The sequence below is a fragment of the Acanthopagrus latus genome, chromosome 5, assembly GCF_904848185.1.
Source record: "Acanthopagrus latus isolate v.2019 chromosome 5, fAcaLat1.1, whole genome shotgun sequence".
Taxonomy (NCBI): domain Eukaryota; kingdom Metazoa; phylum Chordata; class Actinopteri; order Spariformes; family Sparidae; genus Acanthopagrus; species Acanthopagrus latus.
This window is the reverse complement of record NC_051043.1, coordinates 4,285,218-4,302,190: the sequence shown is the minus strand read 5'-3', so window position 1 is coordinate 4,302,190 and position 16,973 is coordinate 4,285,218. Positions and strand designations below refer to the sequence as shown.

General features: G+C 40.6%; 1 protein-coding gene across 6 annotated transcripts in view; it reads left to right on the top strand.

Moving 5' to 3' along the window:
* Positions 1-16,973, top strand: part of ncor2 (nuclear receptor corepressor 2) — a 102,600-nt gene that overhangs the window by 30,598 nt on the left and 55,029 nt on the right. For all 6 annotated transcript variants that reach the window (XM_037097378.1, XM_037097374.1, XM_037097376.1 and 3 more), the window contains exons 4-8: positions 766-943; positions 7,946-8,128; positions 11,938-12,051; positions 15,760-15,816; positions 16,523-16,575. In XM_037097378.1, coding sequence (XP_036953273.1) covers positions 766-943; positions 7,946-8,128; positions 11,938-12,051; positions 15,760-15,816; positions 16,523-16,575 — 585 coding nt within the window. The remainder of the gene's footprint in view (positions 1-765; positions 944-7,945; positions 8,129-11,937; positions 12,052-15,759; positions 15,817-16,522; positions 16,576-16,973) is intronic.

Below are 16,973 nucleotides of genomic sequence, written 5' to 3'. Positions count from 1 at the left end.
TAAACTGCACTGCAAAAAATCATTGCGATGATCAGCGCTCCTGACTGAGACTTCAGTGTACTTTCCCCCACAAAACACCATCCCTCCCCACGAGTGAAAATGTCAGACAGCGTCTGCTGTCTACTGATGGCGATTATGTAATTTAGAGCAGAAAAACACAATTCGTCACTTTCCACGATGCATAGTGGGTCAGGATCTCAATCACAACATGTTATAACAGCATCTGTTAAACAAAACAATTTTCAAAGTCTAGTGAGGAGAATGAGCCAAAGATGTCAGGCTGTCATCAATACATATGGTGGAAATATCCATTTTTGATTTTGTGTTAATCATTAAGTGTGGGGTATTTGTCCAAAGTTGGATACCGGATATGTAATGAATGTCAAATGTAATGTGTTGCATTATTTTTTTGGGACCAAAAATATTTACCAAACACCAAATAGAAGTTCCAAGTGAAACACTAAAATATCCTAATATGATTAGTCCTAGTGTACTTACATTGACTGACTGGTTGATGGTCAATGCCAATCAGGCCTACAACTGACCTATTGTTGTCCCTGGCCAGTTGATCCATGTCACTAGAGTGGATAAATACCCGATGCCAGGTAATATATCATAGCTGTTCGACCAGCAACTGAAAACCGCTTGTTATCGCAAGACCTATATTAATAAACACTGCCTGTATCTATCAGAGCATCTAATTTTTTATCTGTGCATTTTCATACTGTTCTTTAATCTGGTATGTCTGCATGCTTTTCGTTGCAGAGGACAAGAGCAGCATATCCGCTATGAGAGCATCTACCTGCCAGAGCCCAGCAGCCAATCAGAGGTGGAGTATGCAGAGATCAAACGGCCTCGTTTGGAGATGGGACCAGAGTCTCTGATGAGGCCTTCATGCCACCGGCCACAATTGCCTCTGGGAGCGGCGGAGGATATGGCAAAGGTCAGTAGTCTTGTAAATACTGTGTGGTCTACTAGCAAATGACAGGAATATGATTTAAAATAACACGTTGAATACACAATTGTGTTGAAAGGAGGCTGGATGTATCACCGTCATTGTGAGTTAATACTTAAATATCAGCAATGAGCCAGTATTTTGGGGATCTTGCTGTTGGTGCCTTCAGGAGTAGCACATTTACAAGAAGATTGTAGAAATTTAGCGTCTGTAGGATGACCACTTTTTTAAAGCAAATGTTACAACTTTATTCTTTGAATCTTTGTTTCTTTGATTAATCCTAGCAGCCTCCTTCAGAGGCACAAAGGATATTATTAGACACACCGCCGCAGAAGTCGTAGAACGAGGTTGTGCTTTGTTGGAGATGGAGCTCTGTGAGCTGCAGTGGGAAGACTGAGGGAGTTGTGAAACAGCGATTAATAAATAATAGAGCTGACCTAGATTTCAAAAGACTGAGGATGAAACTGTGTGAACTGCACATCAATACGCCTTGCTCACAGTGTAGAGCTTCTGATGGGGAGGTGTTCCTGACATTACACAGAGTGCTTCAACTGCCAGGGGAGGCAGGCAGCCAAGGAATGGTAAATAGATACACCAATAACAGAGTATAGGAAAGAAAACACTGAATCTTAAGCAAGCAGGAAAATATTCAGGAATGCCAGCAATTGCCCTGGGAGCACAGGGATTGTAAACCTATTATATAAGTCATGTCAGATGCAACCACTGCATGGGACAAGTGCACCAAAATATAGTACAGATATAAGAAAGCGGAAAATTAGGCAAATGGCTAGTGTAGGGAGTCACTGATGAAGGGAAAAGGGGAATGGGAGGAGACAAAGACCAACAGGAAAGGAGGGAGTAGGCCAGTACGATCATACAAGGCTGATGTCGTTATGATGACTCACTAGACAGTAAATCAGAGGGCCAAAGCAGCATTTTGTACTGTTTACCATCATGCATTTCTTAGTCCACAAAACATTTCTGAAGCTTCACAGCAAAACTGCATTGCGGCATTCTCCAAACAACCCAAGTAGCTGGGAACTTGTTTTAAATCATTAATTGTGGAATTTTGTGGATGACATTAACAACTTCTGTTGTGTTGTGTAGATAACGACTTTCTTCCATTTTTGGGCAAACTGTTCTTTTAAAGTTGGAATGGAGTTGACTCTTATTTTGTCAGTTAAATTGCTGCACTTATTTTTGGTTCGCACTGTTCAGGAGCTCCTGTAGAAAAGGTTATAAACTTCACAAATTGAGTTTTGTCCTTCAAACATGTTACCACACGACCAACTGCGATTGCACCGGAGAAGGATAATGGAGAATGTGTGACAATGTGAGGTAGGGCAGAGCAGCCTGTGCCTCTCAGCTTTGGTGCTCTCATTTAAGTAACTAAACTGCTTTTGATCCAGAGATCTGTACAACCTCCTCCCCCATTGTCCAATGAGTTTTGTCTGTCAGCAGGCTCTCAGGAGAGATGTTCCATGATGTGCTAAGATTTGATAACTGAACTATGACGTTTTCACATCACAGATGATGAAACATGAAGTGTAGGGCAGCGGCTCTGCAGGCACACAATATGTGGTGTTTATGTGTGAAAAATGAATGATGTATAGTAACATGTTTTACCTCTGAAGTAGCTTCTTTGATATTGGCTTAAAAGGACAATTTCGGGCCCGCTATTTTCATAATCCTTGTGCCAAACTGGGTCAGATTTTTGCTGGGTGTCGGTGGCAAGGCATCTCTCTGCAAGTGATGGAAATTAATTTAATGGTAATGAGGTTTAAACATCTTAAACAGATTCCCTGAAAAGACAGAGACAAAATCAAGTATAAAGCCAGAGAGGGAGATGGAAAGCATGAGTAAACCAATGCAGAATGGGGAAAAAAGACGAGAAGTGAAACTGAAACATGAGCGCAGAGATTGATTCTAGCTGTAATATGAAAGGCTCTGGGTCTGGACTGATGACATTATTGACTCAAGATGTTCAGCAGTCAGGGACAACACAAGCCAGTTATCACAACATAGCATCCTGAATGTGATAACAAGGGTTCTATAGTGTGTTGGTTTATGAGCAGCAGTGACAAGGAAACAAACTCAGATACAGTATGCAGAGTTATTTCAGATCGTTACTACAACTTATTTTTTGTAAATGTAATTTTACTTTATATTACTTTATATTACCACTCCTGATATCAAATACAATTTTAACCTGACCTACTTGATTCCTCTCCTCTTACTAAAATAACTTATAGTTGCTGCATAATGCTTAACACAACACCCATTGAGAACCACTAGTCCACATTTTGTTATATTCCAAAACAGTGACACAGAATTGACCTTCATTTACAGTCTTTGGCTCAAAGAACAAAATTTAAAAACAAGTCTGCAAAATCCACTGTTGACATTTGAAACTCATAGCAAATTACTTAAATCCTTAGGTTTCTTGCATTTTACCGTCTACTTAAAAAATATTGAACATACTGTATAGTGCCACTGAGATGGAAGATTCAGTGTTGAAAACTAAGTGCATTCTGCCACAGTCAGCTAAGTTTCAGCAGCTTTGTGCACCTGCTGTTGGTTCCATGTCAGAAAAAGAGGGCCTGTTATGAACATTCTAGCATAAAAACAGGATGTCTAAAATCTTACTCAACTGTTGTCTGGAATGCATATACACAAGACTATATGCTGCAGTCACACAGGTGGTGCTCACTAAATGGAACGTTTCCACAGACACACTTCAACACCCGGAAGTAATAAAAGGAAGAAAAAAAAATGTGATGCATCGTAGGAGATTGGACCTCTCCTCACTCTCACAGCAATCTCTGCTGGAGGGGAGGTGCTGTGAAAGTGTAGGTGTGGCAAAAGTGACATAATGAGTGCACACCTGTGAGTGAAAGGACAACAGTAGAGTGTGTGAGGAAAAGCACAGACTGGGAGCAGAAGCACAGGAAAAGGGTCTACCCTTTAATAAACCAGGGAAATCACCACATCTTCCATTTTGGACTCTCCGTTCCCCTTCCTGTCCCAGTAAATCTGCCTGGACTGAACACGTACATACACACACACACACACACACACACACACACACACACACACACACACACACACACACACACACACACACACACTCCCTTTCACCCTACATCTCTGGACATTTACCAATGTACACTATAAACTGCATACATGAACAAGAAGTATATTTAATTTGGGTGAATTGTTTTATGTTATTTCGGGTATGTTCTCTGATGTGACCCAGGACAAATGATGAGCTATACTGAAGTGTTTTGATCATGTTAATAAGAGTCAAATTTATTTTGTCCTGAAATGTTGTTTAAAGTGTTAATAATTACTGAAAATTAAACTTGAAGTGGACATTCTTTTGATTTGGATTTAAACCAATTTCTTTCAACTTTTTGTGGTGTGTAAGCTTATTGAGGCTGAAAACCCTGAGGTATCTTTTATAAAGTGGATATAATTAATGTTATATCTGGCGCCCTAATTAGAATACTGAAGCCTTCTTAAGTTACACTACAGCATGCACTGCCAGAGACATCATGCAGTGGTGTGCTTTATATGTGTGGTCATGGAGGGCTAGTCTGCTGTGCTGAGCCAAAGGCTTAGCTACTGGCCTCTGACCTTATCACACTACATCACAGGTGTCACGGCTGTAGATGCGCTGCAGTATTCTGGTCTTGAGCCCTACACTGTCCTCCAAACTCAACGGGGGAAAATTGAACAGTTTCAGTATCAAACCAGCAAATCCCTCATGGTTAAACTTAATCTAAATCACTTGTTGTGTTGTACTTTCTCATCATGGACAGGGTTGTAAAATATGCCATAATCTATTATTACTTGTCAATTAAATCTTTTTTGATAATGGGACATTCTGGGCTTTCTAAAACAACCTTATCACAATGGCATTATATATACAGAACAATCTAACAGATTCTGCACTCTCATAAAGGCATGGAGGAAAAGATAAACAGAGACAACAACTGTCCACACAAATCAGTTGAGGGATTTTTTTTACCCCCTCTCAGTGGTGACAGCTGAGGGCACTGATAGGTTGTTGCAGTTGTGTCTAAATTGTGTCTGACATAATAGTAGTTTTACAGAGTAGAGAATTACATTTAAAATATCAAGCAAATAATTTACATTGTATGGACAACCTTCAGAATTTCCTGTCACTGTTGAAAACATTAGTCATTCACAGAAAATGTGTTTAACAGGACACCCACTCTAAACATTTGCACACACCTTGTCATCAATTAGTTAGCAGCAGAACAAAGAGGCAACAGTTTAAGAAGTTACATTTAAAAAAAAATGCTTAACAAGAGATGCTTCCCCTCCAACACAAACCATTCAGTGATGACATGTTGCATAATAATATCTGGTTTTACGTCACTATGATTTTGAGCCCTGAGAGAGATTTCCAGCATGCTGAGCTGTTACAAAGTTCAGGGCCATTTGAGAGGTTATTTTAATCATTCAGGATGTTGTTTTCGAAGAAGTCAAGCCATCCTATGAACTACTTTCCTCTGTTGTATTTATTTATTTATTTATTAGTGAATATTTGAGATTAACTAGCTTAAGCAAACATGAGCTTCTTCATCCACGACAGGCCCTCAGCATCCTCTGCTGCTGACATTTCCAATAACAGGGGGGTCTACAGGGCTATACTGCAGCCTGCCTTGTCCAGATTAGCCCACTTACATAACCGTCATTTCAGGCGTTTAAAAATAACACAGACCAACAAGCAAGCTCAATCACACACACAGTGGAGGCTATAAATCTAGAATGCTGGCATACATGCAGACAGTATGATCACACATACAGTCAGTGATCTGGAAAAGATGAATACTGCCCCTGCAGAACAAGTGGGCTATTTGTGTGTGTTGTTGTTACATAAATAAGCGCATGTTTTAACAACTCCATTTCCACTCTTGCATTGCATGTGAAGGGATTACTGAGAATTGGCTTAAAGCATGATGTACCAGTCTTTGAAACAGCAGTGGTATGTGTGCTGGGCTTTTCAAATGCTGCACTCACAGGCGAATGTGGATCAGACGCCTCATCAAACTGTCTTACAGATGTCAGGTGATTAGAGAACCCAACATCTGTTAGAAGATTTGCAGTGAGATTTTTTTTTTTTTTTTACTATATTGTGCAGTCCTGACATGAGGTGATGGACGCATTATTCATCACAACAATTGTATTAGTGTAGTGTTTGACATTGTAAGATTAAGATGGGCCTTATTTTATCCCAGAATGGGAATATTCACTTGTTACAGCTCAAGATGCAACAGCACAGGAAAAAGAATTAGAAGAATACACATAAATTTAAATAGAGAATACTTAGAAAAACACAAAATATTTACAAAAACAAACAAGTGAGTGGAAAGTGATTGATCAGGTAGTGCTTGAGTTAAATGCTCTGATGGCTGTGGGGATGAATGATCTGCAGTAGCGCGCCTTCTTACACAGTGGGTGTAAGAGTCTGCTGCTGACAGAGCTGCTCCAGGCTTCCACAGTCTGGTGATTGGCGTCAGCTTGGCTAACATCCTCCTCTCACCCACCGACTCTGTGGATTCCAGCGGACAGTCCAGGATAGAGCTGGCCCTCCTGACTAGTTTGTTCAGTCTCTTTCTGTCCCTGTCCGTGCTGCTACCTCCTCAGCAGACGACTTCAGAATATCCTCTCCAGACATCCACGGTGTTGTTCTGATCCAGCTGCTTCTCCAGCTTCCTCATAGCTGTTTTTTCTTATTTATTTCCTGTCTGAGCTCCTTCTGGATTCTGCTCAGTTCCTCTTTGTCCCCTGATCTGAAAACCTTCAACTTTCAACCAGCAGGGTTTTGATCGCAGAGTTCTCCCAGGGTTTGTTGTTAGGGAAAACACTGTACTTTCCTGGAAGGCACAGTGTTCTCCACACAGAAATGTATGTAGTGTGTGATGCAGTCTGTCAGGCTGTTGATGTCCTACCCAAGTGGGCTGCAGAGTACTTACCAGTCTGTAGTGTCAAAGCTGTTTCTTAGCCTTTCCCTGGCCTCCTCAGTCCACATTCAGGTCAAATGGCTGTCCTGCCCATTGTGTTTAGAACTTGAGCAATTAGCCAGATTATGTTGCCCTGTCATTTGTGACTCGGAGGAAATTATCTAGTTGACTTTGTAACAGCAGTGCTAACAATAATACCACTTGGAAACACAAGGGTGGAAGTTGTCTGTTGCCACTTAAAGTACCTGTCAAAGCAAAACCCACCTTGTGTTGTACGTGTAGTTGTTAAATAAAATGGTGAATGGAGAAAATTTGAAAAAGGCAAACACACTGAAAAACACCTTTTTTCTTTTACACTTGTTTAATATGACACAAATGCAACAAGACACTCAACATTTCAATTTTTCTGTCAGAAGACATGTAAATAATGCAAACATGCAGATAAATGTCATTCCAGTTTGATCTATACACCTTTCTACCCTTTTCCTGAAAAAATGACATCATGTCTTCAACAGTGCTCTTGTGGATGATTGTGGTGTAGAAGGCCTTGACCTCATATTTATTAGTGTGGTCTAATGACACTGAGACGCTACACTGGCCTTCATTTCCCAGAAGAGTTAATGACTGCCTTTAGTTACCTCTCCAAAGGATACACAGTGTTTGGATGATTTCTGGTAGAGTATGCTACAGACCTTGTAATCAGTTGAAACTGGTATTGCTCAACTGGATAGAGAAGGCAAAGAAATGTACAAGTTCATTCCATGGAGATGGTGAAGCTATATCAAGAGGGTCCTTATGCTTTGTTGTTTGTCAGATACCTAACTCAGACCTGCCATTTGTAATGAGTTCTATCCAAATATTGTTGGAGCTATATGAAATTCTTCTTTGTCCACGTTTTTCCCTCTTCTGTCAGATTTTGATCTAGATTTGTGGTTTGACTTCTGCTAGAGCAGTGCAGACATCTTTAACATCTAACTGTGTCTCTGTTGTGTTTCAGGATCGGGGAAGCACCATGGGGAAACTGGAGCCTATCTCCCCTGTGAGCCCAGTCCACATGGACCCTGAATTGGATCTGGTGCCGGCTCGCTTCTCCAAGGAGGAGCTGATCCAGAACATGGACCGTGTGGACAGGGAGATCACTATGGTGGAGCAGCAGATCTGCAAGCTTCGCAAGAAACAGGTCTGTACACTCTACTCATAACATTGAGATGATATTGGCTTACACAGCAAATGTTAAGATATCATAGACTGATGCTTTTTCAAGTTGTCCTGCTTAGTTCTTTGATTTTAAGATGGATTTATGCTGGGGTGTGAATCTTTGGCAATCTCACAAATCGGTTTCTAGGTGACCTGATTTGATTCAGAATTGATATTCGTTTCAAAATGATCAATCGAATTAATAGAAAGGCAGTACTATTCTGTCTATCACTCCAGTTTAGTGTGTGCTAAAACATTTAATTGGAGCCCCTAATCTGCTGAAATACAATAGGAGAGACAACTGGAAATTAAGATAAACGATCTTCAGCCTTTCCATTTAAGAACATGTAACAGTAATATTTAATTAATGAACAAACACATGACCTGCTCAATGCTTGTCTTGCAAAGGTTATAATCCAGTCATCAAATAAAAGAAAACATTTGCAAATGCTGCCTTGAAAATGAACTTCCCAAGGTAACTGTAGCCTGTGCGCTGTAAATTGTCCGAGTGCTGCTCTACCCTTGCAGTTTAGTGCCGCCAACAACAGCCTATCAATTAATATTTGGAAAATCAAGTTTGGACAGTTGTGCTTCAGCAGTTTCCCAAAATGCATATTAGTTTAATTCACTAGTCTGTCCTCTTGACCAAGTCACTGGCTTAGATCTGGAGTTGGTCCTGCCCACTACTCCTCAGGGAGGGATTCAGTATGTACATTGTATAAACAAAGAAAAATGGATAAACAAACCCACACACACATACACACACACTGACACACACACACACACACACACACACACACACACACACACACACACACACACACACACACACACACACACACACACACACACACACACACACACACACACACACACAAATAAATGCGGAATCCAAGTTATTTATTTGTAATGCTTGTAAATGTCTGAGTCTTTGCCACTGCTGGCATCCTTCTTGAGTTTTCTTAGTAGAAGCATTTGGCTTGTTCGAAATGTTCACGTGTGGTTTCCAGTGCTGTGTTGTAATTGCTACATTCAAGTTCTGTAGTTATGTAGTTCTAGACAGCTGCATTCCCTTTTCTCTTGTCTTCTCTTTGGCTTTTTATTTAGCAGAAAAGTAGGTTAAAAATATACAAGGCTATAAATAACAGCTCCCCTAGGGGAGGAGGAGGATTACGGTGGAGGTTTTGTGACTGCTTAACCACTCATAACCCTGCTGCACAGTCTCCCTTTTGGCTGCCTGCCATGTTTAGTAGAGAAGCTGTATGGTGGAGCTCACTCTGTTCCACCCGAATCCCTTTTCATCACGCATGCAGTTATACAGTATTTAAACACTGTTAAAAACATAATTATCCAAAAGTTACATGAGGTTAATTTACTGATTGAAGCTACATATATTGATCTGTCTTTTATCAAGGTATTTAATCTTAGAATGACCCTTGACCACCAAATTATTATTATTAATTATAATACATAATTGGTGAAAGCTTGATGGTACAACATACTCATCTATATGCATATTTTGAATGTTTTACTTTTTTAAATGTATCACTGTTGAAATTGAAAGTATTTGTGGTATTGACTTTATTTAACTGTTAAACTGAACATAAGGATCCTCTCTTTCCCATTATTCCCCCGGTGATAAGTAACAGTAAAACTAGGGCTTTGTAAAGTTATTGAAATAAAGTAACTTTAGAGATGGTGAGGGACACGGTCTTTAATTTGAGTAGAAAAGCTAGCAGTAGCTGTCTGATATCAAGACTGGAAAGTGCGATTTAGTGGATTACATCGTTGGAATCTGTTCTATTTACAGTGGACAATGCACTGTTCTGTGGGTGAACTCGCCAGGATTACATTACATTGTTAAATGCCACTCTTACAAATGTTGGTGCATTTTGCCAGTGTAAGGAGGATCATACAGTGCGCGATTTCATTTCATCAATAGATGGATAGTTACTTGCTGGATTGTTTGGGAAAGAGAACGGAAAGTACAGTACTAACATAACATTATCAGAATGGACTCTTTTCCTGGCTGCTTTCAGTGCCATGTCCCATCCAGGACAAAGTGATGGTGTTGCTTTATATATTCCAGACTAGATAACTTGTTGAGAGAATAAACTGATAATGGGTCAGATGAGAGGGGTCTGGCTTTGCTTACACACACACACACACATACACACACACACACACACACACACACACACACACACGCACACACACACTGACACACACACAGTCTACTGAAGCATTAAAATCATGACACTATAAAAAATATTTAAAGAGTTCTGGCAGAGTTTGTGTATGGGCAGGAGTTGGGGCTTAAGGTACCTCGAGCCTGTGTAATGTCAGCCAAGCCCAGGATGGTTTGTTTAGTTGTTTAACTTTAAGAGGGGACATGGGCACACGTCTATGTGGGAATGTGTTGCACTCACTACATGCTTAATCCCGTTCTGTCATCCATGTGATGAGTCATCTTGCTCCACTCTCATTTAGGAGGATGCCCATGACAGGAGGATGAGTAGGGGGAGTAGGGGCAAGTATGGGCTGACTTAACTGTAGCTTGAAGCCATTTGCTATATGTACACCACTGTCTATTGGCTTTGGCCTGTAAGACACCTGCTTGTAGCTGAAAACACATCCTAGCATTTTCAGCCAAATTATGTCAAAGATTATAGCTTCATTTTTCCACCGTCACAAAGCTTTAATGTTCATTTGAACAAACATTGTTGCTGATAGCTTAAAAATATTTATCAAAGTTATGGGATACAAAATGACTGAAATGCATTTAACTGAAAGTGACAGATGAAGAATACATTTGCCTTCATTTATGTTCATGCCTTTGAAGGGGAATCTAAAAAGTTAGAATGTCGGTTTTGTTCACATGCTTAAGTGGCCTTAAGAAGCCGAGTTTATTGTTAAATGTCAGTCAATAGTGGCTGTTAAATTATATTTTGTCAGCTTTTACTCAAATATCTGACCTTTTTTTGCTCTTAAGATTACTTATTAAAAGCAGGAAAATTAAAGGTTTCAATAATAATTCAATAAAATGGATTTGAACCAGTAAAATAAATTGAATTGGTTCAGTCTCAAATACCAAACCCAATTATCTTTTTATGCATTTGACATCCCAATTCAATCCATATTCCCATAATGTCTGTACTAGAAGCTGGATGAGCCCTAACATGCTCAAGTTTGGGAGATTGATTATTGTAGATTGTGTTTAAAGAGGTTAGCCAGCTAGCTAACAAGTAGCTAATACAGACGATGAATAACTCTGCTAAATGATAATAAAGACAACGCTTGTGCTCATGTAAATAATGCTACAAACAGCAACACCGTTGGCCTTCTTAATCCCAGTATGTGTACAAAATGCTGTTTTCTGTGTTGCGTTAGAAAATTCACTGTATGAATAATTAAGATCTGAGCCAGTCTAACCAGTAAGTTAGAGGAACAGGGTTTGTCCGGTGTTTATTTCCCACATTTGCCTGTCTTTTGTTATCATCTGTCTGTCACTCTCTCATTGGATGTTCCAACCACACAGCGGGTATTGGCTTTGTTTACATGCTATTGTAGTAAGTCTTTGATTAACTAGGCCCTGCGGAGTTAATAGCCATTATGGCTAATGGGATAGTTTGATCACATCTGTGCTTGGAGAGTTGGGGGAGGGAAGGTTAATCTGACGCACTCTCTCTAACCTCGCAACAGGAACTGGTGAGCAACAGGTCTTTCCTGGAAGATCAGGGCACTTCTACTTAGTGAAATGTTTACCAGCATATTTGTGTGTGTGTGTTACAGCAACAGCTGGAGGAGGAGGCCGCAAAGCCCCATGAGCCAGAGCGGCCCATTTCACCGCCACCCAGCGAGGCCAAGCACCGCAGCCTGGTGCAGATCATCTATGATGAGAACAGGGTCAGTAGTATACACAAACACACACACACACACACACACACACACACACACACACACACACACACACACACACACACACACACACACACACAGCAGAAACTCACTTACAAGAACACATTACCCTACCTCTCGTAGGTTACTTCTTCTTACTTGTTTTGCTTTGTTTTTTTAACCCGCAAGTCACAATTCAGCAGGTGAGCTGCAAGGGGGGTGGCTTGTTGTTAATCAGTTAGCCTGTCAAAACAATCACAACCAATGTGGTACTAACCAGGTGCGCAATTTTTTGTATAAAACAATTAAACAAGTGTGGCGAAATTGAATTGGAGAGGCTTCAACACAATCAGTGTGCATTTATAGTAGGAGCCTAGGTGTAATCATTTTAAAATGAACAAGTGAATTTAATGGTGAAATGTGCAATAACATTGCATTACAGTGAAGTACAGCAGTGTGGCAGCGATGTCCACACACATAACAAAAAATGAAAAGAAAATAAGAAATGCTAGGATTAGTGTTGTTTCAGTGAGCTGCCTCTGAATATTCTCTGTTGTCTAGTAGGTTATTTGGTTCTAACATCTGGGGTAGAGCAGCCAGTACTAGAAATGTATACAGAGCCTCTAAAATGAACCAGATTACCCAGCTTTGAACAACATTTGACCATGAGTACAGCCCTACAAGTGTGTACTTATTTCATTCTGTTATTCATCTCAGACACATAGAGAAATCGTGTGTAATACTGCGGCTCTGAAGGGACTACTGCCTGTTTGCAGGGGACTTTTCTTCAGAAGATATGTCATTTTCTTTCACTTTGATTTATTCCTCAAAAATCTATATCAGAGGGTGTCATAAAGTGAACATCTCCGACCTGAGCCTCCCACTCTTTACTGTCAGACAAGGCTGAGCTCTTACCTAACAAAATAAGCTGCTAAAGGTCACCATAGCAGGCATGATGAATCACACAAGTCCACAAATGCTCTCTGTAAGGTGACGCACTAAAAACAATTATTTGCCTTTCATCACCTATATAAGCAAAGCAACTTAATCGATCTTTGAAGATAAGGGAACCAGAGCAGTTGACAGATCATATAAAGCTATCAGGAAGTGTTAAGTTAGTCCTTTTCACAGCTATTTTTATATGCAGCAGTGCTCTGTGCAGAAGATGTTATTTTTAGTGCGCTCAGTCCCTCTAGTGGTAAAATGAAAAAAGTGTCCTTTTAAGTGGAACTGCCATTTAAATCAGAGAACCTATCTCACCTATCACACCACATTCAGCCTCTTTGAACAAGCCCCCTAAGGGAAACGAGCAGTAATAATGTTAAAACGTCACAGTTCAGAGGAGAAAGGCTCTTGGATGTTTTGCCTTTCTGACACATTCAAGGTATAGCAGTGAACTGTGTGTGTGGAGGGTGTGTTTGCAAGCAAGCCTTCATCCTGCTTAAGTGTCATTGAGCAAGAGACTAAGTCCTCAGGGCTCCTCCTCCAGGGCTTTTGTTGTCACACGTGACTTTAACCTGCACACATGTCACCAGACAACCATTAAAATGCTCAGAGAGGCCCCTTTAAAGCGAACACCATGCTGTACAGGGAGCGTCCTGCATGACTTTCACCCTTTCTGTTATCAAGCGTCACTAAATTACAGCACTTCTATGCAACAGATGGGCATTGCAGATTGCTCAAGACTACTCTGAACGGCTTGAAGTTAAGAATGACTCATGGCTTACTCCACAATGCAGCCTGACCTCTGTAACACTTTCTACTTCCCTCTGACTAACCGGATGTACTCTGGCCTACTGCCTTCCCCCCTTACCTCCCTCTATCCTCCTTCTCTCTTTCACTCTCCAGACTTCAGCAGTTTCTTCTTTTTCAGTTTCAGTCATGGGAACCCCAATGTGACACAGTGACACCATTTTATTCATCTGTTCATTCTTTGTGATTACATCGGCTCAAATTACACCTTTTAAGTCTCCCAGATCCTTAAAAAAATGTGTACACTTTTGATAACGCATAGGGAAATAAAATCAAATTGGATTGCATCATCATCTATTTTCCTCGGCAACATGCAAGTCAGCAAACTCCACCAACCCAGAGCCATGAACAGTCCCAGTGTGATACTGATGCCTCTCTATGACCTATACAAGCAGATGCATCCGTACTGTACGCAATTCCTGTCACTGTGTCGGACTTCAACTTGCACTAAAACCAATTTTAAAATACAGTATAAATATAGCTTTTTAGAGTCACATTAAAGCAACAGCAGCAATTGGCATTTGGCGATTTGGCGCCCTCCACAGTTCTTGAGTGCATCACCACTGTTGTAAATGCAAGTCCCAGGTCTGTAACAATTTGCAGTCTCATTCAGAGATTTATTTAAAGAAGGAAATTAAGAGAAATCCTTGAGCCTGCCTGTTCCCCAAGGCTGACGTTTAATAATTGCTGTTTATTAAGTGCTCCTGTAGTAAGCAGGTTCTCTGAGGCAACACTCTGCAGCTTGTTACACCTACTCACTGGTGCTGAAGCAACAGGAATGAGGGAAAAAACAGATCAATGCAAAACAACTGAAGGATGTATAATAGCATCATCTTGGGGTATGCGTATTTGAGTGATAGTAGTAGTGTACACATGTAATTCATCAGAGCTTCATCTTGGCTACAAATTGGAAGCGTGTCATTTGGCTTCACTCACAGGTGACTCAGTTGGAAGCCGGTGTGTGTGAGCTCCTCTTGGGTCTCCTATCCAAGTCTGTTAGGGTGAGTCTTGTATAAACCTTTGGAGGATCCTAAATACCTCCTGTATATCCTCCATAGTGAAAATGGAGTGAAAGGGACAAGGTAGTAGCGTGACATGGTTGGTAGTGAAGAATAAAGGTTGACATGCACCCACAGACACTGGCAGGTACTGTCCCTGTTATCAGCTCTAGTCTTGTCTAAGTTCCAGCTCCCACATCCATCCAACCCTCCCTCACTGTCCCTCCATCCCGCCTGTCACCCTGCCAGCCTCACTGCGTGGTCACTGAAGGAAATTAAGTTAGATGGAAAGCAACAGGGCATGTGGTTGTGTCACCAAGGAGGGTCTGTTTGATCGATGGAGTGGAGAGAGGGAAATGATGAAAAGAGTGAGAGGGGTTGTCTAGGACACTGCTCACATATTTTTCAGCTTGAGCTAAATCAAAATGTATGGAAGAGCAGAGAAGTCATTCACAGACGTAGATGGGAGTTTTTTACTGCCCAGCCTTATGCCCCAACACCTCACCTCTGTGGGACCTGCCATGATTTTTTGTGTGAAGGCTGATTGTTATAGGTGATAAGCTGCAGTTCAGATCTTTCTCTGTCTTTCATCAGTTGTCTCTTATGAGATAAGTCGTCCCCCCCCCAAGTCTTTTTTGCTCTATCTCTCCCACTCACTTTCTATTCCATTCCCACTTGCTCTCCTGCCTGCTTGCTCGTTCTCTCCACCTCTCTCTGCTCAGGGGAGGTGAGTAATATTTTTTCAGGGAGAGAGGAGAGAGAGCTATGGCCCAGCTCAAGTTAAAAGCTCTAATAATAGTTGGTGCATCCATCTTTCTATCCATCCACACATTCAGCCGTCTGTCCATCCATCTTTCCTGCGAGCGGCGGTGTAGCCCCACAGAGCATGCTCACTGCGTTGCTGTGGTGATGGCAGAGTTGCAGGCAGCCGGCTAATGTGCTACTTCTGTTTGTGTTATCTTACCAGAAAAAGGCAGAAGAGGCTCACAGGATACTGGAGGGACTCGGACCCAGAGTAGAACTGGTGAGTGAAGATTTTGATATAAATTTCATTTTTCTTTCTCTTGCTCTCACGCCTCTGAAAGTTTTGTTTTAAGTGAGGATAAAGGGATAAAAGATGCCTCAGTGAAAGAAGAACAAGTCTGCTTCACATGTTGTCCACAGTTCTTTGCAGGGTTGTAAAAGTAGTGATGTAAAGATATTTGATGACTGTACACAAAGCTCCATTATGCAGTATTAAACGATATTGAGCTTTGAATGAGAACACGTCAGGATGCAGTGTCAAAGTGTGACCATATATTCACATTTTTTTCTTTTGATTGGATGCAAAGTCCCAGAGTACCTTTGTTTGCAGTTACTCCGTCTATGCATCTTTTTTTTTTAATTTATCTTCCATTCACTCACAGAATCACTTACTCACTTGATGCAGTTGAGCCCATGCTTGATGCTATAAAAAGCAGGTTGTCCTCTGTTGTCTGTGGAGGACGTTTTTAAGTGACTTGTTTGGACAGAATTTGAACATTTTTTTCAGCTTCCGGCAGTTTTCAGTCGCTCATACCACATGATGAACATCTACGCAGTCACTGAAATTCTACTTTTATTTGTGTCAGAATCATATCGACGAGACGCTGGAGTGAACTCTGTAAATAGCAGATAAATGATTGCCAAAAGACAATGTGCTGTACAGCTCACAAATACAATTGATTTATTTGTTCCATTTTGTTTTCCAGCCTCTGTACAATCAGCCTTCTGACACCAAGCAGTACCATGAGAACATCAAAATGTGAGTCTATCACAATACACTTCCACGTTAACAACTGTTTTACATCCAGCCATAGATCTGTAGCTCGTTTATATTTCTTTTCTACACAGTATATTCCTACAATCAATGATTATTTCAGTGTCGATCAATCTAATGAGTATTTTCATGATTAATTAGTTAATCTTAGGTAAAAAAGTGTTGTCTTCAAGTTTAAGTCTTTAAGTTAAGTATTGTCTTTATGCATGTTCTGTCCAACCAACAAAGATTCTTCTTTATTATCATGAATGACAAAAACAAAAGAAGAAAATCTTTTCATTTGATCAACTAATTGATTATTAGGCTAAACGATTCATCACTGCAGTTCAAATGTAAAAACAAAAATAATTTGTTTTGCGTTATATACCCAATTTGTGTTCTGC